General features: G+C 40.5%; 1 protein-coding gene across 1 annotated transcript in view; it reads right to left on the bottom strand.

Annotated features, from left to right (window-relative positions):
- ATP8A2 (ATPase phospholipid transporting 8A2) overlaps positions 1–19,623 on the bottom strand; it is a 336,577-nt gene that overhangs the window by 143,565 nt on the left and 173,389 nt on the right. The window contains exons 26-27 of the mRNA XM_054164622.1: positions 8,236–8,419; positions 3,635–3,745 (exon numbers count right to left, since the gene is read on the bottom strand). Of these exons, the coding sequence (XP_054020597.1) occupies positions 3,635–3,745; positions 8,236–8,419 (295 nt within the window). The remainder of the gene's footprint in view (positions 1–3,634; positions 3,746–8,235; positions 8,420–19,623) is intronic.

Raw genomic sequence — 19,623 nt, 5'->3', positions numbered from 1 at the left:
TAGAAGCACTTATTTAGGTACTGTGTAACAGAGCTTTTAAGACTTGAAAATGCAGCTCTAAAAGAGAAACTAGGATCTTAGTGTTTTGCTCTTCAGTTCACTTTTCTCATTTGTTTAACACTGCTCACATGTAAGACTCCCCCTCAGCCTCCATAAAGACACTCTTTCCAAAGTGGGCTTACAAATTATCTCTGCATTCTTAGGGCAGAACATGATGAAGTGTCAGGGTATGTAAACTATACTCTCCCCTTCCTACTTGCCAATCACTTCTCGGTCATGGCCCTACACAGCCAGACCTTGACACAGGGACCATCTATTTCCCCACCACCCCACTCATTTTGCAATATGTAATGGAAGAGCACTTCACATTCAATATGTTTCAGATATGCAACATGTTCTAGTGAAGTACTGAGCACATTTTTCCTGCACACTGTTGACCTGAAAGTGATCTTCCATGCTACTGTTTCCACAGAACCACTCCCAAATGCCTTGAACACTTACCTGATATTTCTGATACTGCCTTTGATCTTACTGTGTTTCTACTTCTCGAAGCATGACATGAAAGCAACATTCCTGTATTCTTTTACATTTGAAATCAGCTATATTTCAAAGCTCTGGTGTCATCAAGACAACTTTATGTGATCTCCAGTGAAATATATCTGCTCAACAGATGTGAAACAGATCTTTTGTTTTGCTACTCAGTTTAAAATCAGCTACATAAATAATTGGATGAGATGGTGTTTTGTAATGATGCCCAAGTACTTGTCAAATTTTTAGAAGCCAAAACCCTATCACTGACTACCTGCTTCAGGATGATGCTGAATGATTTACTTTCCTCAGTAACAGACATGGAAAGTACATGGAATGGATACAAAAAAGCAGTCTTAGTATTGGAATTGCATCCCTGCAGCCATCTTGATAGCTTTCTACACACAGAAAAAAGGACTGGGTGAGGACAGCCCCAGTAGGGCCACTTCAAGTAGGGAAGCAATTCATCTATCAATCAGCTCTATATACAGAAAGGTTTGATTCTACACCCTTCTGCCTGTAGTATGGGAATCCCAACTTTACACCCCAAAGCGCCCTGGCAGCAGTGAAATGCAATGGCTCAAGAACCAAGGTAAGAATCACACAGAAAGAACTTAAATTTCCAAGACCTAATACTCTTTCTGGTTTTGATATATATTTCACTGAGTTTTGTACTTTCAGAAGATCAAGGTGGGGAATTTTTGGAGGTGTTGAGGAGGAGACTTGATGGGGTGCTTGGTGCCATGGTTTAGTTGTTTAGGTGGGTTGGATTGGTTGGTGGGTTGGACACGATGATCTTGAAGGTCTCTTCCAACCTGGTTTATTCTACTTCTATTCTATTCTATTTAACAAAATGGCAGGAGGATAATGATGAAGAAACACAGAAGTAAAGAGACATCAGGTCAGAGCAACATTGAGTTTGTGGCTGTTGAGCCTAACCAAAATCTTCTCAGAATTCATTGACCTTTATCACTTCAATGACTAACTTCTTAAGGGGGGAAAAAAAGGAGGGTCTAATCAAGGGAGAGGAAAAATACACTCTGTTCTCTATTTTCCCTGCAATCACTAGACTACAGGGCCTGCTTTCTGCTTTATTACCTCTCTAGCCGCATGAAAGTTCCCCCATGTGAGCGCCCATTTTCATCATTGTCAAAGCAGCTGAAAACAGTTCATGGGGCCCCTGGCTCTTCACAAGGAATCAGCCATTGCAGGAAGGTAAGTACCAGCTTAACAGTAGTTCCCAGGAGAAAAGCCCCTGGTGCCAGGCACCTGAACACACGTCCCACCAAATTTCCAATTCTGTATTTTGGTTAACGCTTCTCCCAGAAATTGAAGAAGAGCTGATGAAATCTAATCTCTTACAGATGCCACAGTTTGGATCCTCCTGGTATAAGAGTGACTGGTATCAAGATAAACTTAAACATGTATTAGGGGTATTAAAATGCCAGTGTTAGGGTGCTAGGAAAGGAGACAGCAATAGGTTCTTCTAAGTCGTTATTTAGTTAAATTTAAACTTATAGTGTACTTCTGCAAGTTGTATCTGGATGTTCTATCTGCTGAGTACTGTGTCTTATTTCTCTCTGATATTTGGAAAGTATGAAGGCATCAAAGTTAGGATGAGCCCCAGTGCTTCACTGCTGCAAGACTCATCTACATACAGCGTACTGTAGTTATTCCTCAGGTGTTAAAGATCTATTGAAATAACACAGATACAGTAACAAAGGTATATTCACCAACATGCTCTTTGATTCAACTCTATAAATATTTACTCACTACAATCTTTCAGAAGATTAACTAAGAAAGTAGTTCAAGTTCAAATCCCTGTTTCATTACAATGTTAAAAGACTATTCCCCATACACTACACAATCAAGCAGGAAGTACAGGTAAACATTAAACTTGTCCAGAGCATTGGGAAACAATCAGGAGCATACCATATGCACAAGGAACAGAACAGGAGTGCTGGGCAGTCAACTACCATTCTCTCAAGTTGAAGGAATTTTTCCCTTGTGGAGCTCATCTTTCATGAGCATCACTCTATATCATAAACTGATCACTGGTCCCAAGCCTCAGAGCAGAAATACAAAACAAGTCAGTTCTCCCTGTGTAAAGCTAAGAAGGGAATTAGAGATCTCTTCTTTCTCTCTTCCACATTCCTACACTACCAAAATTAGTGTCTATTTTCTTCACAGGTAATTTGGCTAGTTTTAGACAGTTTTGCAAGGGACATACTATAAGGCTACTAGTAAAGCAAACATCGGGGCAATTAAAAACAAATTGAGTTGTTCTTGTTGCTGCAGACTTACAAGATTCTCCTGTCACTACACCTCCATTAAGCCTTAACCTTGCTTACAAATTCAGTGCAGCCTGAGCACAAAAGGGTCACTGAGGCACAGGGCTGAAGCTCATCACATATTGCCCAGTGCTCAAATGGACACTGACTCCCACTCTTAACCATGGACATCAGGAGACAGAAAAGCTCATTTGCCTCAGGACAGAGACTAATACAGTGAGGACATCATCTGACCTCACATTCTTTGAGCAGACTGGTATTTCAGTGCATTTCAAATATTATTAATATTAGCCTGACTTGAGTTTATTATTTCACTGTCATGGTAAGGCAAATTTATGTCCTCTCTTTCCAAAAGAGAAGGCAAACAAATTTCAGTTCCAGCTAAGTTATGGTCTTTATAATTTGGAAGAAACAGCTGTAGTTTTTGCCTAGTTTAGTATTTGCCTATAAAGTTCTTCCCAATTCTACTGACTTAATATTTACAGAAGTTGTTTGGGGGGGGTTAAAATAAGCTCTACTTGAAATGTTTCCATGAATGCAAAGAAGCTTTCGATAAGAACATTTGCACAGAAGGAATGAACTTTGTCCCTGACACATCATATCCAAGGCTTCACTGTACTGAAACCTTCGGTTTTCCTTTTGCAAACATTACAAGACTCAAGCGAACAAACTCAATCTGAGAAAGGGAACAGCTGTTAACACAGAAATAAAGTGTCAGTCGTCTTAGCTCAATCCATTTGGGTAAGTTTTTCCTTTTATAAGAGATGATTTAAGGAGTAAGCACCAATAAGACCCATCCATTTAGTTACTCTTACCTCAATAATATACAAAACTACGTTCTTGTAGAAGCAATATAGTATGCACTTCGTAACTCGATTGTAGCTCCAAGCTCCATGGACCAACAACAGCTTCTCCAGGTAGGAAAACTGAAAGAGACCAAAAAAAAAGTTTTCATACATATGAAGAACTATTTAAAGAAAAAAAAATTAAATTGGTTAAGCAAAGCCCTGTCCTCAGGAAAAAACAACCCTCAGATAACTCGTGAATGCTGTTCTTCAAGCACAATATTTAAATAGCTTAGCAGTACATACATGTAAAAAAGCAACACAAAGTATTTACAAGAAAAGTATTTTTTGGTAGTAAAACATCTGAATCCTTTTAAGTGGTCTTCACTGGCTTCAAATAGGAAGAAGTCTTCAATTAGTGTATTACTATCCTGGTAGAAAAATCAAGTGAGGTCAACATTAAATAGCCTTGTGGATTGAATGTAAATGTGAACTTTCATTTTGTGCTCAAAGAAGATTCCTCTATGCAAGGGCTTACAGGGCTCAGAACCTCTTTTCCCTGTGTTAAATAAGAAGTCAAGTAATTTTGAACTCTCTTAAGTTGAAATAAAATGCACCAGATGAGGAACACAGGGTGAAAAAAACAGACATGCATAGATTATATAAGAAGAAATCATACATGAGCATTTTCAGCCCACAAAAAGTATGCAATTTTGTGTTACACAAAGAACCTAAACTATTGACTAAAGAAAGGAGCGTTTGCCAAAAAGAGCAAGTAAATGAATCTTGTAAAAACTGATACCTTTCAACACTAATTTGAACTGCAGGTACAGCTCAAACTCAGCTTCTCAATTCCACAGTCTTGAAAATGGACTTGGGTAATTTTCTAATCTTGGCACTGTCAGTAAACTTTATGACTTGCAGCATTCCTCTTTTGTTCAGTTACAGACAGCTCAAACTGGTGACCAGATTTACTGTTCAACATGTGTGTACCTGAAAGGTTCTTGGACACTAAGGCGAGACCATTATTGGCTTTGCTTCCTTTTCTACAAAGTGATTTGATAGGACAGCTTGACCTCCTAAATTTAAATTCTAGACCATTTATTTTAACCAAGGCTGATTTGAAATTGTAAGCTGCAGTAATAATTAGGACTGTCATGAGATAACGCCACTCCCATGATTTCTAGCACTGAAATCACTGAACCACAACTCCTGTAAGAACAGTCTCTCTCCCACGCATCAGTAACTCAGATTTGTTAGGGTATGCCTGCAAGAAAGGAGAGAAAATAAAAGTGAATCAAGCTTCACAGTTCAGTCTTTGCCCAACTTCAGCCAGGACTGAAAGTGGGACACTCATGGGGAGCAGCTGACTCACTAGACACCTGATGCTTCACAGCTACGACTTCTCATCAAAATTCATTAGCAAAATACATAAGTAGTGATAAGAAACTTGCCTCTATATCTCAGCAAGTCACTCCAAACTTTCGTAGAGAACAGACATGATAAAAACTTCTCTCTGCTGAGTCTAACAAGTGTCCATCTTGGATGCAGTCTTCTCTGGGGCTCAGTGGAAGGAAAAAACCTACCATTATCACAGAATCAATAAGGCTGGAAGAGACCTCAAAGATCATCAAGTCCAACCTATCACCTAAGAACTCATGACTACTAAACCATGGCACCAAGTGCCTCTCTGGGCAGCCCACTCCGATGGCTAACAACTCTCTGTGAAGAACTTTCTCCTCATCTCGAGCCTAAACTTCTCCTGGCACAGCTTGAGACTGTGTCCTCTTGTTCTGGTGCTGGTTGCCTGGGAGAAGAGACCAACCCCTGCCTAGCTACAACCTCCCTTCAGGTAGACAGCAATAGGGTCTCCCCTGAGCCTCCTCTTCTCCAGGCTAAACAATCCCAGCTCCCTCAGCTGCTCTCTGGTCTTGTACTCATTAAAATGAGCGCATTGCTTAGACCAGCAAAGAGGATGTTAGTAACTGAAGTAATGCAGTTTGGAGTCTGTTCAAACTGGTGAAGAATCCCATTAAGACATGGCAAGGAATTAAATTTATTTTTATGCTGCTCACTGAAATAATAGAAATGCACAGCTACTGGCATACTTCAGCACCTGCAAATAAAGGGCTCTACTAAGACACTGCTGTTCTACGGATGTTAAAATCAGAAGAGAACATTATGATCACCTGGCCAGTCTACTTGAAAAATAATTTGTGTAACTTAGTCATCTTTGTATCAAGCCTAGCATAACTTTTTTATACAGTGATTATCTTCTAGAAAGATACCCTCCATCTTGACTAAAGGATGAGAAGTTGCCACGTTGGGAGAGGGACAGGACACACAGTTAAGAGTGAAAATTAATCCAAAATGGAAGGCAAATTTTCCAGAGGAACAATGAAACACAAACATTAAAGAAAGAAGTTTTCCTAGTTAAGAAAGAGAAGCAGTTCCTAGTCACCAGATGCTCTCTGGATTAAGATGATAAAGCCCCTTACTGAAGAAAAGAAGGTTATAAAATTCTACTACTCTCTCTCTAAACAGGTCATTTGATTAGGGATCCTGTAAATACGGATCACTAGCGCAATACCATTTCAAGGGAAAAGGATGATTCAAATAGATGCTCCGTGCACCTGTGGAAGCTATTTGGAGTAGTATCATACCCAAGTTGCTGTTTTATTTTTGTCTCCTTTGTGCTTTGATTCCCCCTGGAATCCTGTACCAACCTATATGGAGACTTAGTCTCCCACATGTGCCTACTTCCGGCACCACTGCATTTGAAATATGATTTGAACACGAGATACTACATGATAGTGGTTGTCTTCAATTACTCAATGAGAACATACTCTGCCTTCAAGGCATGCACACACAATAAGGCTTTAGTTGGAGTTATATGTCTTTGCTGAAAGAAATATACCCCAAGGAGATCGAGTTTTTCTTTTGAACACTTTGTGAAGCATGCATTACCATACAGTATTAGTCGTCTTCACAAGAGAGACTCCTTGCTCTGTTTTCTAATCAGCACAAAGCTTTTCTATACAACCACCAAAGAAAATTATATTTGGGAAAAAAAAAGAAATAAATCACAAAACCAAACCCACAAAACCCCACACACAGTTCCATAGTGTTTTGCTAATTTTTGAAAATTAAAATCCTGCCCTGCTGTGAGCAGCTTTTATTTCATACTGAACCAAGAAGATTCACTGCTATTGTCAGTAACTCCCTGCCTGGAATTTAAACCCAGAGCAACTCACTCCCACATTCTAACACTAAATGCAAAGATGGGAGCAGAGGGGTGTGGGAGGGTGTTCACGGGGAAGCACCACATGAATATGGAATGACTTCTTCGGATTTAACATTACTGCAACTAACACAAAAGGAATTAGCCTGTGGGAGCCTCTATGGACAAAAGTTAGTGCTTATGTTTGCTTATGAGAATGGAAGTAATAAATTAATCTAAAAAAGTTTAAGTAAAGAGCATTCAACTATGTTTTACAGTAAAAGTAATATATAGTCTAATAAAGCTAAAAATGCAAAAGTCATAACAAGATACCACAGACTTTGATTATGAAAGTTCCTACAAATACTATGTATTTGGAACATGTTACTGTTCATGACAGAATATGGCCTTGATAAAACAGCCTAGGAGTTTCAAGATACACTTGGTGAAAGGTCTCAATTATTCAAACCTAAAAGCCAGGGTGCTTTATCAGACCACAGAACAGAGCAGCAGACTGCCACTTTGCATCGCAGCATGGTTAATACAATTAACAGTTATCTGTGTGAACAGCAGCATTACCCATGCCTTTTCAAGACTTCGCCTTCTACTGAAACTATCAAAAATTGTATTTCCTATCACTTTGTAGAGCAAATCTGCCTACATCCTGCTAGAAGAGAACATCAGCTGATGTTCACAGATGACCATGAAAACAATGGATCATCTCTGCTTCCCTCAACTGTAAGTAGTATCCAGAGAAAGTCCATAATCTCTTTCCTTTCTCATGTTTCTTTTTAGGTCTTTATTCCACAACTTGGTTTCTTCAGTAAATCACAAACATTTTATTACTCTCCTCCTCAGCTGAAGTAATCAGTGATGAATTTGATGGGGTAGTTTGGGAGTACTCATCCAAATAATATAAAAAATAACATATGTAAAATGAGAACACTGACCAGCTCGCCAGAACTGTGACCAATTCTTGGATACACCATGGAGGAACTAAAGGAAACCTAAAGGAAACCCCTCCAAATAAGAATTTCCAACCAGTCCAACTCATACATACCTGGTTATAATGCCTACTAGTAATAAGAAAGAAGTGTACCGAGAGACAAGCTACATGTTAACATAAGCATCGCAGAAAGTACTTCTCCCCGATTAGTGAAGAACCAAGACATTGCACAGCTGTCAGTAAAGAAACTGATACTTCGAGGTGAGGTGAAGGTTTGACCTGAAGAATATAAATTCTTCATAAGAAATCCCCAACATCATCCAATATACCTGTTTTAGACAGCTGTCAGGAAAAGGAAACAACCGGAGATGCTCCTAGCATGAAGGCTAGAAGCCATCAAGCACTATATGACTGCACAGCTCATTTCTGACAACAGCATACAGCAGTTGCTTTTTTGCCTCTGACCTGTGCAATAGCATAATCCGAGCAATTAGTTGCCTGCATGCCCTCATTGCCACTGATCCCCACTCCAACGTGAGCCGTCTGGATCATTCCTACATCATTGGCACCATCCCCAATGGCAAGTGTTATGGCATTGACGTGTTTCTTGACCATGTCTACTATTTCAGACTTCTGTAGAGGAGATACTCTGAAAAGGAGAGAAAAAGGTGTCAGTTTCTAACATGCTGAGCAATATGCCTTTCCCAAAAGAACAGCTGTAATCTACATTTAGAAGTAATCAAAGGGCAGTTGCTGGGAAGTTTCTTTATTCATCAGTTCAGCTTCAGAACAAGTGCCAGACTGTTTCAGAGAGAGAAAATAGCTTTAAAATTAGTTTCATATAGATGTACTTACTCATGTTGTACGCAAAAGAGACCAAATAGATAGGAAAGACTTAAAAGCTTTGCTCTCCACCCTCAACTCTACCCCGATGCATTTTAGCATAGATGAGTGATGTTATATTAGGACCACTGGTGAAAAGTTTCCTCTTCAGCAACAGCCGTTTACAGATTAACAGTACAGGCTTCCCTGTCTGCTGCCAACAGTCCAGGAGAAGAAAGACCACTAGTACAATCAGAAAGTAAAGCAAAGCAGAGACATTTTCAGCCTTTTGGCAAAAGATACTGCAGACTCACCCTATTTCCTCCTTCAGCTTACTTCCCCACTTGCCAGACCACCTTTCCAATCTCAGACTACACAGTTAGGATCACAAAAAAAATAAGGTCTCTCCCTGATGCACCTTGTGTGCTGCTACAACTCAGACTTCGATGATGTTACTCAATTCCAACACAAAAACAAAAGGCTGACTACACAGCATCTGAATGTTTTTATTAATGTTATTGGTAGTTATTAAATTAACCTGAGCCTTTTCTCATTGTACGGCGGTTACACTTCCACAAAATTCATGGAATTCAATAGAGTTAAATAAGTTTAAATCAGTGAGAAGTGGAAAAATAATCTGGACTAGGTTGCTAAATTGGATAAGACACCTAAAATGTCCTCTTTTTCATGAAAAAGCTGGATCTGGTTACCAAATCATATGAGGTATGCTAGAAATACCTAGATGTAGATTAAATATTTCCATTCTAACCCCATCTGTACAAGCAACCCTAATTCCTTTCCCCATCAGTTTTACTTAAAGTTCCAAATTATTTTATATTCCCTTAAATAATGCTTTTCCACATCTCAACTCAGCCACAAAAAACTCAACACAAAGAATGTAACTGATACATAAAAGCTTTACTATTAAAATGGGAGGAGAATGGGGAGCTTGGGGAATGGGAGAGGCAGAGGTTTTTCATATAGAATTTTTTCCAGAGCATACATCCTGTGGGAGCAACTTACACAGCCTTTTAATACACTTGGTTGGATTACCCACTGATCAAAACCCCCAGACTTATCTTGCTTGGCATTTTGCTTTATGGCCTTGGTTTTGTTTAGTGCTGATCGCCTCTTAAAATAACTTGAGTAATAAGAGGAGAAAGAGCTCCTAAGAAAAAAAATTGGTGGACTCAGAATTCCCATGTGAACTAAAACACCTGAAAAGTCTAGCAGCTGCCCTGTTCCTAAAAGCTGAAAATAGGAAAAAGTTGCCTGAGCCACAAAATTTACTTACTACCACTAGATAGACTTATTAAGCACTCAATTACCTGGCAATGAAAACACCACTTGGCAGTGTGGGGCACAGTTAAACTACCAACACAAGCCCTCAGCACGCTAACCAACCTATAGTGCATGAAAGGTATCAGTTTGTAATTATAAAGCAGCTGTGAATATAGTGTGCATCAAATTTTAATTTCTCTCTCATACAAAACCACTTGCACACACCCTGACCTCTTCTACTAGCCTCCTGCTCCCCTGGCACCATGCCCCTCAATGTCACATAATTAAATACAACCACATGGAAGAAGGAGTCAACAAAATGGGAAGCCATAAAATGGGAACTCCAGAGAGACTTGGAGTCATTCCTAGAGGGATGGGCCAGACGAGCGCACAGAACCACATTTCCAGCCCCAGGGGCACCTTTAGCGCACAGGACCGTCTACTTTTGGCAGTCCCCTCACACAGTTATTTAATTGCAGCTGAGCACTGTGCATATCTGCTAGCATGCTCCTCAGACATACACATCTCTCAGAAGTTCAGTTGACATTCATTTAGTTTTCAGATACAAGGCAACATAAATAGCTAAGAAGTTCTCTGGTTTTAGATATGCTTAAAATAACAGGGGAATGAAAAGAGACAAGACTGTGAACAGCATCTCTGATTGCGTAGTTTAAACTAGTAACTTGTCTACACACACCCCAGACATGAGTAGAATGTGATTGAGATGCTCAAGGTTGTTATAGTGCAGTGTGGATGCAACGTGTCAGGCAAACTAATATCCTGCATTCACTTCTGTGCTTGCAGGGTAGGTGTGGCTTCAGATGTTAAGTCGACTTTGCCATTAATGACCTATTATTTGTCAAATCAATGGAATGCCTCAATATACACACATTTATCAACTACTACATAATGTACACAGAGTGTGCTTTTACTGTCTTGACCAAATAAAGTTAATTATACCTACAGTTATATAACACCCAGTTTAAAGACCAACATCCTTATCCTAGTAAGACTAAACAAGTTACAGGAAATACCAGACATATACTTTAAACACCAAAAACATTTCTGCACTTGGTTTAATAAGAAAACCTAAGCCAAGGTTTCAGCAAAAAGTTACTTCATTATAGCTGTATATTCAAAACAGAATCTTTACAGCAAACATCCTCTTTGATAACCTCCTCATCATGTACATCCACCATTCCAAAGAACATATTTTCTTTCACACAGTGTATTAACTATAAAAGTCACAAATTCAGATGGCTGATGATTTTCTGCAGTGTTCCCTCCTCTTGAAACTCACTCTCTCAGCCCCCAAACCTCTCGTCTGCTTCTTGTAATCTATTTGGTACCAACACACTGCGTTAGACAACATTAATCCCCTTAGAGAGATAAGAGCTGTGGCTGATTGCTGCACATTTGATAGGCTGTCTACATGAATAACTGCAAGATTATAGTATGGTACACTATTAACCTGCAGCTTCCCCCAGGTGACATCTTGGAAGGGGAGAACAGCCAAATTCACAAAGATTCCTGGACCAATCAATACATTCAAAGCATAAAATACAAGCAAACAGCTAATTACTCAGGAGAAAACAAATTGTAGCAGCAGGCAACTATTGGTAATTATCACTTGGTGCAACATCCCTGGCTTCCACTGCAGAGCACACTGTGACAGATACAATCACCTTAGTCTACACTGATTCTCTCTTTTATGCATACTTCTGGGAAAAGAAGAACAAAAATAAGTCATGTTCCCAATACCACAATTATACCTACAGGATCAAGTCTTCATATTCTTGCGAACCTGAATTTAATCTTCTCTAGGTAGAAATAGCCTGGGGTCAAGACTGTGCCTTTATAAAGTTTAGCATTCACCAAGTGCCGGGTTCTGCACATTGGCCACAACAACGCCATGCAGTGCTACAGGCTGGGGTCAGAGTGGCTGGAGAGCAGTCAGGTAGAGAGGGACCTGGGGGTGCTGGTCGATGGTAGGCTGAACATGAACCTGCAGTGTGCCCAGGCAGCCAAGAGGGCCAATGGCATCCTGGCCTGTATCAGGAACAGTGTGGCCAGCAGGAGCAGGGAGGCCATTCTGCCCCTGTACTCTGCATTGGTTAGGCCGCACCTTGAGTCCTGTGTCCAGTTCTGGGCTCCTCAGTTTAGGAAGGATGTTGACTTGCTGGAACGAGTCCAGAGAAGGGCAACAAAGTTGGTGAGGGGTTTGGAACACAAGCCCCATGAGGAGAGGCTGAGGGAGCTGGGGTTGCTTAGCCTGGAGAAGAGGAGACTCAGGGGTGACCTTATTACTCTCTACAACTACCTGAAGGGAGGTTGTAGACAGGCAGAGGTTGGTCTCTTCTCCCAGGCAGCCAACACCAGAACAAGAGGACACAGGCTGCACCAGGGGAGGTTTAGGATGGATGTTAGGAAGAAGTTTTACACAGAGAGAGTGATTGCCCATTGGAATGGACTGCCCAGGGAGGTGGTAGAGTCACCATCATTGGAGGTGTTCAGGAGGAGACTTGATGGGGCGCTTGGTGCCATGGGTTAGTTGTTTAGGTGGGTTGGATTGGTTGATGGGTTGGATGTGATGATCTTGAAGGTCTCTTCCAACCTGGTTTATTCTATTCTGTTCGGGTGTGCAATGCAAAGCATTCATGGATGATAGAAGGGATACATGAAGCCCTACAGAAAACCTGCTACTTGCACACTTTTGAGGTGTCTTTCCAGTAGCCATGTTCTTGAGAGGGTAAGTTGATTTGGGGAAAAAGCAGGTTGTTCTCAGTCGGCACTTTGAACAGATTCATGCAGAAAACCATTTCTATCCCGAGTGAGATGAGTGATGTCTTGATACCACATTGCTTCCTCTATCATGGGATGGGGTGCAAGCAAGAAAAGGTGCAAAGCACTAAACCTTGTGAAGAAGCTGGGAAAGAAATGCAGTCTAGAGTCACTGATTCTCAGAAAGGTATGGACCTAATTATGTTCAGGTCACTTAAATACACAAACAAACTGTGGAATGAGGCAGGGCCTTAGTTTTCAGTGCTATATTGTTACTATCAGTATACACTTCAAGGTCCCTCTTGTACTTAGAGCCCATGAAAACAATAGTCCAGGACATAGCCCAGAGAAGTAAACCAGCTTATTTCCACAGAGGATGTTGTGTGTGGCTTCCCACTTCTGCAGATCCACTCCCAATAGCTTAAAACCTTTATGCTTCATTAACTTCCCTAGCCTGGGTACAGATATTTACGAGCAAATGTCTTACCTGATAGGTTTTGCATGTTTAGACAAGTTCTGCTCATATGTTTTAGTCTTCAGTAGCCCTGTGAGGAACAGGGACTTGGACTTTATGATCCTTATGGGTTCCTTCCTACTTGAGATTTTGTGTCTCCCCTCAGCATTTTGTTGGGAGATTTGCTCAAAGTTACTGTTATTTCTTTAAGAAGATAATTCAAGCATAGATAGAGGATTCAGTTCATTTTTTCCCCCCCATCAGGACAACCAGAAGAATTCACAAATTTGTACCAGCTCTGACATCTTTGAGTGAAAGATTTCACACACAAAACACCACAAATCAGTGTAGTGGTAAAATTCTCATTGATAAATTGTGTTGGGTTGAAATTTCTGCCCCCCACCCCCCCACACCCACCCACCCAAACATTAACTTTGCCAGACCAGCTCCCTTAGAAGCAAATGGAAGCTGTATTTATGAGCAAAACTACAATCTACAATGGAATGCAATGAATATGTACGAAATATACAGGATTTACAATATTATACAGGTATTTAAAATTAAACAGCACAAAACTCCCCTGGTCAAAGACTAGGGAAGCTGTCTCTGCCCCCCCACCCCCTGTCCAAAAGGGAGAAAGGAGCAGAGAAAACAAGAAAGTGTTAGACTTCAGCAAAACAATGCAGTCAAGGTCAGGCAGAAGCAGATTAGTATTTCTTTCCCAAGTGACACAAGTAGAGAAGAGAAGCCCCAAGAATGTTTTGGTACAAGGAATCTTACAGCAGATATTTATCCAATGGAATTGGTTAGAATTATCTTATTGGTTTTCCTTTATACACCCAATAGAGATTTATTTATATTTTTCTACTTTCTGCTCAAAATTTGTAACAAAATATTTCTCTACAACTATTTAGAAACCCATTTTCTAGAACCTCAGAAGTACACATTAAGACATTCATTTCCACCAAGCAAAGCAATGCATCACAGCTTTTTATGTGCTGTGATCAATCAATTCCTTTACTGCACTTATTGCAATCTGATAAGGTAGCTAATCTCTCTCATTCCCAGACTCCATCCAATACCAAAATGGATGCAGACACAAATGAGAGAGGAAGGACACAGTCAGCACAACCAGTCTGACACACATAGGTCAGCTACACCCCACCGAGATGATATCAGCAGGAATTGAGAAACAGTTTCTTAATTCTGTCCCTATGCATATCAGTACTTATAGTACAGTCACAGATCCCTGAGCATGACTGTAAATAATACTTCTCACACAGGCCCTTAAACTACTGCATCATTGCAGATGCTTCTTAAGTACACAGACAAAGCACAAATAGGAAATAAAAATGAAGTATTTGAAAGAAAAAAAGAAAACATTTAGATTTATTGAATTCAAGCCTAAAAGACCCCATGAAGACATGGTTCTGCTATAGAACTACCAACTGTATATAAAAAGAGACAAAAGAACAAGTTAAGCAAACTTTACTGAAGCACTTCCATCTATGACAGGCAGAAAAAGATCAGGTAGTTTTATTACAAGGGATCAGTTTATGACCAGACCATCTTAAAAGGCAATGAAGAGAAGGCAGCCCCACAAGCTCTTCCACACCTGGGCAAGGCACAGTTTGATGCCATCTCAGCAAGTTCCTCTGTTCTGCCTACATGTGTTGGTTTCTGCAGGTAATGATTTTGTTTGTGGGCCTCCTCCTCCAAAACAAGAAGACTCAAAACAGTTCTGTTGAAGGCTGCATACTTCTCCCACCCCAATAAAAAAATACTCTAAAGACATTCTTACCCACACTTCAAAATTTTTAATGTTCCTCAGTGAAAAGAGGAAGGCAAGGAAAGAAGCTGTTTCAAGTATTACCTCTTTGTGTTTCCACACTGTAACAGGGATTAAACACGAATACATTAATGTCTTGAACATGAAACATTAATTTGATATTCTACTTCCTTGAAATGCCTCGCTAATGCAGCACAAGAGGCCCATAAGAGTCTACCTTTATTGCAGAGAACATGATTTTACCCTGTTCTACCATAAAATACACTAGTAATTCAAGATGCTCAGTGACCTCATCCTTCAGAAAAAAGCAGAGACAGAAGGCAGCCCAGAAAAAGCAAACAGTTATCAAAAATATTGCCTTTGTCTCCAGAAAAAGAAGGAAGATAAATGTCATCACACCACTAACAGTAGCAAGGAATGTTACTATGACATCATACTTAGAAATTCTTAATTACACATTATTTTTTTCTGACACACAGAGTGCAGATTTCCACCATGTGTTATCCAAACAAGGACAAGTCTTGAATTATGCTCACGATGCTCTGAGATACCTCAGACAGAGTGATGACAACACAGTAACCTATGCAGAAGAGTGAACAAAAGCACACACATACTTTATAGACTTAAAACGAAATGCTCCTCATTTACCAAGGACTCTCAATCTCCTTCACTTGCTGACAATCATAATTTCACAGGGGCTGGCTCTGGTGTAATACTTACAACTTTGAAGACAGCACTGAGTGAACTGATTGATAGCTTAATGTTCATAAAAAGCACCAAAGGAATTCATCCAACTGCGTATAAGTGCTTCCAGTGGAGACATCTCTATCTGCACTAATCACACCACGCTCCTTTTATAGTCAATGGAGAGAAACTAGCATTTCTGGAGTGCAGTTCATCTGGCTTATTTTAGACATGTACTTCAAGGGTACAGTTTATTTCCTGTTACAAGTGCCATTATCTCTGCACCAAGGTGTGGGGGGAGGGAGGGCTGAAGGTAACTAGCTCACATGAAAACACCTACTACTGATACGTAAAATTACACAGGATGCAATATATCTTACATAACTGCAGTGCTAAACACCTTCATATTAATCAGGTGCATAAGACAAGCTTTTCCTCTCTTGCTTTCTGGTGAGATGGAGTGTCTGCTTCCTCCTGACACACATATCCAGTGCTGAACTGACTGATAAAGCATGTCCTCCTCAACTTCTCTTAAAATTGTCATTTCCTCACTGCAGTGCCAGCTCTTGCAAATTCTCTTCTGCAGTAATTCCCCACACCCACCTTTTCCAAACACAAACAATTATAAATCTTCCCAAACCCCTACTGGCTTCTGTAAAAACAACCACAACTTGATCATCCTTGGTCATTTCAGCTGTGATGTCACTTCTCCATACTGCCTTTATTTGTTTCCTGAGCAAACCATCCTCCAAATTGTTTTACTCTTCCAAATTGATAAGGTTTTTTTCAAGCCTGAGTTTTACACCTTACTTCACTTACCAGGAGTCACATTTCCTCTTGTTGCAAGCATGAAAAAGAAATACTTACAAGCCTCACTGAGTTGTCACATGCTTGACAGAGCAACATATGTTACCTGTAAATTTCAGGTTATCCAGAACTGGGTATTTTTGGTGCTTAGCACGGCTCTGAGTCAAAACACATGTACACACTTCTGCATGTCACAGAACATGCAGCAGCTCTTTTTAATTGAGCCATTACCAAAACAGTTCCTTCTGCATCACTTCAGGTATGACAGAAATGCCTTCTTCACATAAGTCTCTCTTTGTACTACTTACAAAGCCACTGAATCATACACAGTCTTTTGAAGAGGACTGGTACCTTTTTATCACAAAGACTCTTTTTCTAATTATATACATGCTGGTTTTAATATATGCATCACTAGAGAATTTCTCCCTTGCATTCCATATTTCAACAACTCATTTGCCATTCACAATTGCCATGGAAATTACCTTCAGAGGACTATGAAATAATCTCTTTATAAGCTGGATTCAGTGTATCAGTGTGATACAATACACAGTGCCTCAGTGAACACAGGGTTAAGTTTCTAGTCAGCATCTTCTTCATCTTTGATATCCCTCCCTGCATGTTTCTGACTGATTGCCCTTCCCCCAAACCTTCTTTACGGGGCAAAGATTAAACAGGGAAAATCTAGTTTGGAAAATGAATGACTTGGAAATTGATGAGTTAGCATAAAACCAGTGTTGAATGGGAAACTAGTTTGCATTTTTAGCTATAGCAGTCACTAGCAGCAACAGCTACAATAATAATAAGTATTTAAACTGAAACTAACTTTTCAAATTAATTTTGAGCTTCCTTAACCCCAAGCTGATTAAGGCACATTCATTTCCATGCTAATCAGCCTCAGCAGTTCTTGTGCAACACAGAAATCTGCCTTTTTCTAATGACAGAGCAAAAAAATTCCAGCTGTAAAACGTACCGCTTAGTGCCTCTATGGCCTTAAGGACACGCACAGCAAGCGAGCATCCATGTATTTCACATCACAGAGGTGTTCACAGACCTTTGCAACCCATGGCAAATTAAGTGGCAGTTGAGACTATGACAATTAAAAAGCACATCCCCTCTGTGCTGAAGTCAACAGATCCACTGGAGAGCTAGGTTGAGCACCTGCCTCTAGAAGCAGAGCAGCAACACTGCAGTAGCTTCGACCACACCATGTGGGCAGCATTGTTACTGAAAGGCACTCTGCCCCTCCATGCTAACTACAGCTCAAGAAATATAAAATGCAGCACCTTCAGATAGCCTTCCTGTTGTAAACTACTGCTTTTTTGCACAATCATCTACCTAAAAAATAAGCCACAAACACTGACATGGGAGGAAGATGAAGGGAGAGGTAAATAGTAGATTTTGGATAGTTGCCATTTCAGCAGCACTACAAACACCAGCAGTTTCATTTATTCACCCTATGTTATAACAGATCTGCATGACTTCTTCTTCTTTCCAGAACTAGAGTGTCCTGGAATTTCAAACAAGAAGACAAATTATCAACTTGCAACTACATGTTACAGTTAAAAATCTAGGATCCCTGAATTACATGCTCCTAGAGCAGACTAACTACCATCAGAGAGCTGCAATGTACCGGTATATCATGTTGAGGAGTTATTACTCAGTATGAAAGTGCTACCTCTTTGTAACAACGACAGAATTTCAGTTTCAGAATTACCAGTACGCCTCAAAAGTCAGGGTCACGTTCTATCATGGAAGAAAGACGAGCTCCCCCAAAATTTTTTTGTGACACCACCACAGAAATGCAAATTCTCATCGTTCCCTGAAGCTGTCTCCAGCATGAACAAAATGTTTACAGTAAAGTCCTTAAATCTTCAAACAATAAAAAAAAAGGGGGGGGGGAAGAACTGAACTTCTAGTTTTCCACAATCTCTCCACAGTTCAGCACCAGAGTGTTTCCACTAAGATTTAAAAAAAAAAATTAAAAAAAATAAATATATATATAAATAAACATTGACCACTTCAAGATAGAAAGGGCATGGGCAACTGCACATCTGACTTGGACCAGCTCAGTTCTGGTCACTGTGGTGTTCAGGCATGATGCCTCTCTCCTGCAGGGGTCTGGGTAACACAGGAAAAAGACAACCCAGGCATCAGAGGGTCTGGTAAACAAGGGATATGTCCTCCCTTTGTGGTAAACAGGCATGTGCACTGCCCATGCTTCACTCAAGACTAGGTTTGTGTCTTCACTTTATATGGTCACAGTGAAATCCCTTTCTATCGGTTGTGAATTGGTCAAATTGATCCTCAGGCACATGGTAAAAGCAATGCTAAAATGTAAACAAGGTGCCTCGCCTAAGATTTGGGAAAAGAAGTCACAAGCCTTGCAACTCAGTCTTTGCTGTGCCCCAGTTGACACAGATAGATGCAAGCCCCTTCATGTAAGCTGCACTGAAACCACACTCAGCCTCTTTGCGTTGTAAAAGGCCAGGAGCACATAGAAGTGTCTTGCTGGGCAGAAAGGACAACGGCCAGGCGAGCCAAGACCCCAGGAATCGTCCCCTTGCAGCGATAAGTCACTTCCAGCTTAAGCGCCTGCTTCTCAAGCACAGACCTTGCATCAAAGCGCCGAGAGAAACAGCCTGTTGTCAAGAGCCTGAAACCCCAAGACAGCCTATGAACCCTAGGAAGCTTTGAGAGCCACCTGCCATTGTGCCACGGCCAGCCTGCCCATTGGGACAGTGAGACAACCCCGCCAGCAGCCAGAGCCCGGGAGCGACCCGAGAACCCTTACTGGCTAATGTACAGCAGCAGCATCCCTCCACGTGGGTGGAACTCCTGTTGTTCTGTGTAACCTGGACTGTATTGCAGCCCTGGAGAGAATTACAGAGAAATAATATTGTGAGTAATTGGTTATCTCTATAAAGCCCCTTTGTAAAAGATTCTACCTGTCTTGCTGCTGCCATTTTGGCAAGGTTCCTGTGAGGTCCATACCCAGTGGACAAGCAGCATAACGCCATGGCAGATTCTTTTTCCCAGTATTATTTTCCCTGGTTCGCCTAGTACTGTTTAAATTGTTAATATTGCCTATATACTGTACATACCCATTGTAAATATACTACAGCTGCACGTCATACCCATTACAAAGTTGTTCTGCAGTTTTTCATACTCATACATAACAATAATTTTTAAAATATCATATTTGCCTGACTAAAATCATAATTCATATTCATAACAG

The sequence above is a fragment of the Dryobates pubescens genome, chromosome 10 (genome assembly GCF_014839835.1).
Source record: "Dryobates pubescens isolate bDryPub1 chromosome 10, bDryPub1.pri, whole genome shotgun sequence".
NCBI classification, from domain to species: domain Eukaryota; kingdom Metazoa; phylum Chordata; class Aves; order Piciformes; family Picidae; genus Dryobates; species Dryobates pubescens.
Note: the sequence above shows the minus strand (reverse complement) of the source record. Positions and strands in the feature narration are given on the sequence as shown.